Raw genomic sequence first — 8,394 nt, 5'->3', positions numbered from 1 at the left:
TTGAATCTTGTCTAATCTGTCCGCTGTGAGTCGGTCTTTTCCTGATCTGGAGGCTGTTTTTTTTTTTTAGTTTGTGGCAGCTCTGACTTTTCCCTGACGACCTCAGAGGGGGGGGGGCATTGAACCTCAGGTCCTTCTCTATAGCGAGGACATTTTCCACTCTGATGCTGAAAGGCAAAGGAGTTCCAGCTGCGCGGCAACATTCAAACAGAAGACGTTTTATTTCTGAAACCTTCAGGGGTTTTCAGTTTATCATCTGCAGAAAAAAAAAGTTAACTCAGGAAGTCAATGAACCTTTTAATTTAGCCACTCTGATGCTCGTTAAGCAGCACTTTAAAGGTGTGTATGGGGGGGGGGTCTTTGCACTGTGGCCTAAACTCATGAACAGATTTTGAAACTGTACATATATTTGTGAAATGATGTTCACTTCTGTGCTTTTAATGCAAATCCTTCATTTTTTTTTTCCTTTTTTGCTTTCTGGAAAAGCTTTGCTTAAAGTTTTATTTTTGTAAAGGGAAAAGTGGTATCTGCCGGGGAGGCGGGGAAGGGCAACAAAGATGCTAGAAAAGGCCCTTTTTATTGAGGGTTACTATGGTGACGATGCTGAAATTCCATGCTGTAAAGTAATTTCGCCACCTGTCAAATGACGCCGTTTTTAGACCGCTAAGGATCGGATTCCTTGTCATGGTTTTGTCCCCATCTTTGTACCGTCTTTCTGTTTTTTTTTATCAGAATTTTACCGGCCGTTTGTGTCGCAGCTCAGCAGAAAACTTTTTTTTTCCAGAAAGAAAACCTTTGGACTCAGAAAGAGATGACATTTGTGACGTTTTTGTCTTTTATTCAACCAAAATAAACACTGGATTTTCTCTAACTGTCACCATATGTGTTTGCCAGCGGTTTCTTCTCCTGAAGGTTCTCTGAAGTTCACGCCGTCATCGCTTCTGAATTCCAGCTTTGAGCGTTCCTCCCCTTTGTAATCTTAAATTAAAGCTTTCCAGCAGAAACTAAAGTCCGATGCGTGTTCGGCTGAACACGGCGTCGCCGTTCTCCATCTGCGTGTGGGAACTTGAACGCAGTCTCTTCTGTCTGGAGTCCAGCATGGAGGAAAGGCCTGTGAGGGGCATTTTGGCGATTTTGGCTTCAGGTTTTCAAGCGTTTCTGAGGTCGGAGGCGCTCGGAGCTGGAATCCAAACCGACTGAACTTCAGGTGAGAACAGGTAAAGCTCTTTACAGGCAGTATAGGAACTCTAAATGTACAGATGACCTCATCTGTCGTATGGACTGATCTACAGTCCACAGAAGGGATTCAAACCAGAACAACTTTGGAACAAACTTTACGGGTCGACGTAGGCCAACTTGATGTTGTACGTGACCTGATGTCCGTTGTCCCAGGCGTACAAAAGCCCCTCTTTGGGGTTGTAGTCTATCTGGGTGGTGTAGGTATAGTTGTTGATGAAAGGCATTCTGGGAATCATTTGCGTGCTGGTGTGCGTGTCGAAGGCGTACTCCAGGTTGGCGTCCCTTCGATTATAGCTGTCGACGGCGTACAGGACGCCGCACACGACGAAGCAGTTTCCAAAGTTGTTCCTCCTCAGCCCGGTTCTCCACGTGGTCTCCTTCTTCATGCTGAGGTCGGACGGGTCCAGTCGACTCAGAACCACCACTTCCTGTAGGAAGCCTTCGTCGTCCAGCGCCGGGTAGATGATCCACAGCCCGCTCTCGTCCACGGCGAAGTCCATGTCGGAGTGACTGCGCCATTCCCACGGCGAGGAGGACTCCTCAAACAGGGCGTCGTGCAGCATGGTCCAGGCCGCCACATGGCGCTGCCGGAGGTCAAACTTAATGATGTCGCGGGAGAAGGCCCGGTTGTAGTAGAAGGCCCCCCCATAAACCACATGGCCGGTGCCGATCCAGTTGTAGGGCAGCTTGTAGGAGTTGGTGAAGCGGCCTTGGAGGAGAAAGACCGTCAGCGGCGGACGGGAAGGAAGGTTTGCGGTGGAACTTCTGGGTCTTACCTTGTTTGAAAACTTCCAGGTTGTAGAATTCCAGCAGGCTGTTTCCGTAATAAAAGTTGGCCACGTAAATCTGCTCCCCTGGGGATTTGGGATCCTTCATCCACGCGCCTTCAGCCCGGCCGTAGCTGTTGTGGGTGACCGGCTCAGAGATGGTGGCCAAAGTGTCTTTGCATTCTCCTGTCGGACAGAATCAGAGGAAGTAAAATGTTAAAATCCCTATCAGAGCTCTGGAATGTTCTCCACGTCCTCTAAGCTCTCGGTGAAGCCCGTCGGACGACGGCTTTGGGGTTTGATTGTTTTACCAGTTTCTCTTGCAGTCGTCTTTGGATCTCTCTGCTGTGGTTCGTCTGCGTCCGGCTCTCCTTCCTCGTCTTCTTCCCAGTTGATTTTGTATTTCTGTCTGGCGGCAGCAGCTTTTTTGACCATGGGGGGTGTTGCTGTAGAGGAGGTTGTCATTGGAGAGTTGTGTGTCGAAGGTGAGTCTGGAGAAAAGGTGGAACTCTTTTGCGCCGCGGAAGGATCCGCCTGAGCGAAGGTAGTGGCGGTGAGATGTAGTGGAGCTGAGGTCGAGGCGGCGGAGTTTGGAAAAGGTGAAGATCCTCCATTGCTGCCTCTGCTCTGTTCTTTGGGCTCAGGCCTGGAGGTGGGCGTGGCTTTGGGGGTACCTGTTTCACTGGGAGGGGTGATGGAAGGAGGGGGGACCCCCTCAGGAGTCTGTTGGGCTCTGGATGTGGAGCTGGGGTTCTCCTCCGTGATGTTTCTCCGGGCTGGTGGTTCTGAAGGATCCTCTGATGAAGTCACCCCAAAGTTTCTGCTTATCTGAGGATCTTCCGAGCTGGTTTCTGGCTTCGGGCGGATCATCTTGGAGTCTTCCACGAGACCTGCTGCCTTCAGTTTCAACGATCTCCATCCCGTTCTCGTCCTGGGCCGGGGGGCTCTGTGCAGAAGGAGATCCTCCTCGATGAAGAGGCTGGTCGGGCCATCGCCGCTGAATTCATGGTATTCAAAAACTGAAGAGGGGAGGGATTAGCCAAAAAGTTGGAAGAACACCGAATATGTTTGAGGGTTTCTGCTCACAGTTCTCTCCAGGTTCTCCATCGTCTGCCGCCATGGCGCCCTGATCAGATTTGTAGAACGTCATCCCCCGGATGATCATCCCGTTGGGGTGGATCTTCACCGCCTGAGAAGCTTCCGTACCCCCCCGGTTCTCAGGAGTCGCCATCTCACCGACTTTCTCCGAGTCCACTATTGGTGGATTTTCCACAACAAACTTTCCATCCTGTTTTTCCTGTTGGTGGAAATGAGATGAAGAATTTTAAAGCCATGAAGTGGAAAAAGAAAGTGCAGTTCAGTCGGTCGTGTCATCTCCAGACGCTTTGTGAAGTTTGTTTGGAACTTTTTACCAACCAGGTAACCAAGTTCCAACAAAACCGACGTTATATAGTATTTCTATACATAAATGATCCCTGATAGTCATTTCATTCTTCTGTTCTGCATTAGAGGGCCTATATCTCTGAGGCTCCGCCTTTCTCTCCTTGTTTCATGACGTCAACCTAAAGGCGGCGTCGGCAGCGTGTCTGCGTTTCTCCCACGAAAACAAACATCCAAACTTTTGCAAAGATGGATGTTCATAGAAAAGAAAAGCGTTTAGCCTTTCACCGCTAGCTCCACTGAGATTCTGGGTGTTTCTGTTAGCCTGGGGGCGGGGCTGCAGCTCAGACTCTTCCTGAAAGGGGCTGTTCTCGCCTTGTGATGTCATACCTTGTGATGTCACACCTTGTGATGTCACAAGGTGAGAACCCTCTCGTTTTCATGGATTGGGAGGGGCTGGTGCTGAGAGAACAGATTTTTAGAAGAATACTCAGAAATGCATGAATGGATCAAATTACCACTTTGAGGTTGTTTATAGACAGGAATGAACATTATAAAGCACTTAAAAGCTCAAAAAGTTAATTTTGCGTGACATAGGCCCTTTAAACTCACCTAGATTTTCCCAACTAAAGACCCATTTCTATGAAAATTTTGTGTGTTTTAAGCATTTTCTTGTCTCTTTTCTAATGATGGAGGACAAGTATATATTATAAAAATAGGTTCAACATTGCTTTTTTGAGTATTTCCTTATTCTAATTGTTGTGCATCAGGAGCAGATGAAAAAAATGCTGTTCGAAAAAGGTCTTTTTTATCACGTAGAAAATACGGTGGGCGGGGCACAAGCTCCCAGCTTTCAGCAACAGGGAGGGGTAAAGGGGGCGGGGTTGCTCTATGTCAACAGTCCCACCCACAACTCAGAGGCAATTTTCTAATAAAATCTTGCTGCTCTGCAGAAGCTTCGTTCTAAATAACATAGAAACAGCATAATCATAATTAAAAATCCACAGTGGGACTTTAAAAACTCACAAAGTGCTTTTTTTAAATTCTGAAATGTCATAAAATAAAAATGATCAAATGTTCCTTTAAATTTTTTTTATATCTTTCTAGTTTGCACGAGAGCACAAGACACCGAAGCCAAATTCCTTGTGCATGCACTGTATTTGGCCAATAAAGCTGATTCTGATTCTGATTATAAGAGGTAGAAAAACGAGGTTAAAAATGTTCAACTCCTGTGAACTTAAAAACCTTTCAGCTCTCCTCCAATCAAGGTGACATGTCGTGACCTGTAGTTCTGTTTCTGTGGAAAAATGTTCTACATGATCAGAAACTGAGGTGGTCACTTTATAAAATCAAGAAAATGACCTGAAAATATTTTCTAGTTCAGTGAAAACAAAGATATGAACCATACAGACACATGGACGTTCCTGCCACACTCGCCTCTGGATCCAGGTATGCCGCTGCCCTGCTGACCTCTCCCAGCACTTCCTTCTCATGAGGAAGAGCAGTAGGCGGAGCTTCCTGCACTTCTGGTGGCATGGGAGGAGTCCTCGGAGGCCGTGACTCGTCGTTGGTGCGGCTCAAAGAGACCACCTCCATCAAAAAAAAAAAAAAAAAAAAAACGACAACGTGAGCAGAAACTTCTCAAGCTTTTGAAGTCAGACGTGTGTGTCCCTCATGAGGCCTTTTTTATAAACATTTATAAACATGAATGCAAAATCAGCTCTTTACAATAAAAGCAGAAAGAAAAATGGTTTATCTTTGAGGCTGTAAAATGAGGGTCTTCAGTCGGTGGTTTCTACCAAAGTCTTTGGTCCAAACCTCCAAATAACAGAAGACCTTAGAGATCCAAGCTCCTGTTTTGAGTTCATTGGAATCTGAGGGAATATGTAAACTGAATGCATGTGCTGTTAGGAACGCAGAAGGTTTTGTTTCGTGACATCAGAGAGGGGCTCAGCCAGCACCCATGAGCCTTTGCGGCTGTGGCGTTCCTGTTCTGACATGCAGCAAAGGCTCGCATTAAAACGCTGCAGCGTAATATGACTTTAGGTCATTTTAGCCCAAGAGGTCTGAGGAGGTCTTTCTAGAACCTCTATAACCCAACGGGGACCATGAGAACAAAAGGTAACTCACTAAAAACCGTTCTGTTGTCTGGATTAGCATTTATTTGTCTTACAGATATTAATTTAACCTAATTGAGAATCCTAACAGGGAGCCAGTTTAGCTCGTGCTGGTTTGCGGCGCCTTCCGTCCGTGAAACCCGGGTTCGACTCCGGGCTGCTCCCTGTTCCCTTCTCTACCTCTGCCGGTTCCAAGCCCGGTTTGAGAAGGTTGTGTCAGGAAGGGCATCCGGCGTAAAACATTGCCAAATTTACCATGCGACTCGTTCGCTGTGGCGACCCCTGATGGGAGAAGCCGAAAGTGGAAGAATTGAGAATCCTAACAACTGCACAAAACAGCCAAATCTTCAACATTTAAGAGCGATACTGATTACATTTTCATGTGATGTCAGAATTCTGTGCTGGACTGAAGGAGCAGAATGTTTTCGTAATGTTTTTTTTCTTTCTTACTGTGCATTTGAGCGAAAAAGCCAGAAACTCAAAAACTCACCAACATTTGCTGATACCCGGCAAAAATGAGTTTTGATGACATCACAGCGGGAGAAACCATCAAAAAACGAACGGGGCCAAAAATCTCTTACGGGGCTCCAAAACCTATTTCTGCATCCACTAACCAAACCAAGAACACACGTGTCGGGGGTATCTCAAGGAAGTTTTAGAGATATTATGGGATGGCCACACGGCCATTTTGTAACAGAGTGTGAAATTTGGCTATTTTCACATTTTTGCACAATATGGGGGTGGAATTATTCTATTGGGCGTTTGGAACGAGTGATCTTCATGAAATTTCCCAAGGTGAAGTCTACAACAACATTGTGTTGACCTTTGACCTCAGGAAGAAGCCGCCGTCTTGAATTTTCCAAAAAAAATCCCCCTTAGTCCCACAAATTGAGGGACTAAGCCTCAAACTTGACTGCTGAGCTACTTGGGAAAAATGTTGGTTTTTAAAGTTTGTAGATTTTGTACGGCGTTAGCGTGGCGAGCTGACAAGGTGACCTGTTGCTCGCACACTTTTTACCGGACTATTGCAAAATCCCTGGCTCAAGCTGAACGAAATGATGTGAGAAATGATATGACTATATTAGGAATGTGGGTGTGGTTAACAAAAAACCTCCTTTGCCAAGGAAATTCCATGAATGTACTTTTGCTGGATTCTTCTAGAAGTTACATCAACCTGTCAGTAAAATGGTTGCTATGGAGATAAAACTGAAAGGAAAGCTGCCATTTTGATAAATATCTTTTTTTTTTTTAAGAATGTGTCATGTGCGGCTCTGACCAGGGTGGCAGGGGCAGTAAGAGCAGGTCAAAAAGGGGCAGCGAGGGCAGGGGAAGGTCACACGTGGGGGATCCTGGTTTTTAAATGGTGACTGGGCTTTTTTCACATGGAAAACAAATTCACACAAGCTTCCAATCTTTTTTGAGATCTGAGTCTTTTGGGATGCACTGGAATCTGTGCCAGTTTTATCCCACAGTGGGACAGATTTATGATTTTTGACAGATACATTCAGATAAAGTTCTTCTCTCATCTCCTCGGGCTTCACCTAAAGTGATTTCAATCTTTCATCATCATCATGAGGGGAAACCTGTTTCGGATTCTTCTTTTCTGCCAAAGCTGTCTGGTTGCAACATAACCGCAGTCGTCTGTCCTCCTGTTTCTGGTTTTTGGACGTTTTGAAACTGTTTCAGAAACGGCAACAAGATGCTTTGTGGATAAGAAGATGAATTAAAAAAGAAATGATGGAAATAAACCCAGCATTCTGCAGCTGCACCCACCAAAACTCAAAGGTTCTCCTGAGTCAAACCCACTGAACTCCTGCTGAAAGCTCAGGGAAATTTGGCTTCGCTCTCCATGTACCTTCTCAATCCGATCCATCCGATCTGTGAGCTTCTGGGACACGGAATGAAGCTTCAGCAGGTCCATCCCATAGAAGGAGCCCTCCAGCAGCTCGAGGATGGTGGACAGCTGCAAAGATCAAGGAGGCTCCATCAGATCAGAGGCCCTGCCCTCACTGACCCCCTCAGCGGGCTGTTTGCCCCCCAATGCCCCCCTCCGGAGACTTCACCTTGACGTTCTGTTTTCCCGCCTCTCGGAGCTGTTTCAGTCGGAAGTCGCCCTCGCACGGGTTGACCGCAGACGGAGGAGCGACGCAGGCGCACTTGCACTCCGGTCCAGAGGTGATGGTCTCCACGGTGTAGAAGTCCTGCGCCGCCGCGCCGCCTTCCTCCAGCCGCCGGCACGCGCTCCTGCTCAGCGGCTTCACCACGCATTTGCACCGGCAGTCGGAGCCTTCCGAGACGGCTTTGACCTTATCATAATCCCCCAGCAGCTTTGGAGGAAAATACGTTTTACGCACCAGAAAGAAGGACACCACAACACGAGCGGTTCATGTCTGCGCCCCACCTTAGAGATGATGCTCTCCTGACCCTGCAGCTCCTCATTTTGCTCCGCGCTCCTTCCAGGCGGAGGTTTGGGTTCTGCAGATGACAACTTTGGTGGCGCAGCAGAACTCCGGGAGCAGAGCGCGCAGAGCATCACGGCCATGACGCACAGCTTCTCCATGCTGCGACGCTCGTGGAGCTCCGACCAAGAGAGACTGAAGATCCCGCACGCGCGCGGGGCAGCCTGTCTGCGGTCCGTTCAGGCGCGTGCCAAGTTCATCGCGCGCCTGCTATTTCTAAAGTACAGCGGCGTCTCCAAACATCTGAAGTTTCCACATCCTTAGAAGCCCCCCGGCGAATGACGGGCGATGAGGAGCAAAGAGGCGCGCGCCCAGCAGAGATCAGCCAGCATCTGCAGCCGCGCGGATGGAGAGGCGGATCCATCCAACGAGGAGGAGCGCGCGCGCATCAGACACCCCTAGCTGTGGCACAGGAACGCGCACATGCGTAAT

General features: G+C 47.8%; 1 protein-coding gene across 1 annotated transcript; it reads right to left on the bottom strand.

Moving 5' to 3' along the window:
- Positions 1-817: 817 nt before the first annotated feature.
- Positions 818-8,368, bottom strand: olfml2ba (olfactomedin-like 2Ba). Its single transcript, XM_004068414.4, has 8 exons — positions 7,905-8,368; positions 7,567-7,830; positions 7,359-7,466; positions 4,824-4,976; positions 3,093-3,303; positions 2,318-3,025; positions 2,016-2,192; positions 818-1,948 (listed from the first exon to the last, which is right to left on the bottom strand). The coding sequence occupies exons 1-8, from the start codon at positions 8,061-8,063 to the stop codon at positions 1,335-1,337; spliced, it is 2,394 nt and encodes a 797-aa protein (XP_004068462.1). The 5' UTR covers positions 8,064-8,368; the 3' UTR covers positions 818-1,334.
- Positions 8,369-8,394: the final 26 nt, after the last annotated feature.

Source organism: Oryzias latipes, chromosome 4 (genome assembly GCF_053564925.1).
Source record: "Oryzias latipes strain Hd-rR chromosome 4, Olatipes_Hd-rR_3.1".
NCBI classification, from domain to species: Eukaryota; Metazoa; Chordata; class Actinopteri; order Beloniformes; family Adrianichthyidae; genus Oryzias; species Oryzias latipes.
This window is presented reverse-complemented; position numbering and strand designations above follow the sequence as displayed.

Excerpts from the sequence above, each read along its gene's own strand:
- olfml2ba (XM_004068414.4), bottom strand. The coding sequence starts at position 8,063 with ATGGAGAAGCTGTGCGTCATGGCCGTGATGCTCTGCGCGCTCTGCTCC. Across the intron at positions 4,977-7,358 it reads GGATGGATCGGATTGAGAAG|GTGGTCTCTTTGAGCCGCAC; the intron begins GTACATGGAGAG and ends TTTTTGATGGAG. Across the intron at positions 3,026-3,092 it reads TGGAGAACCTGGAGAGAACT|TTTTTGAATACCATGAATTC; the intron begins GTGAGCAGAAAC and ends TCCCCTCTTCAG.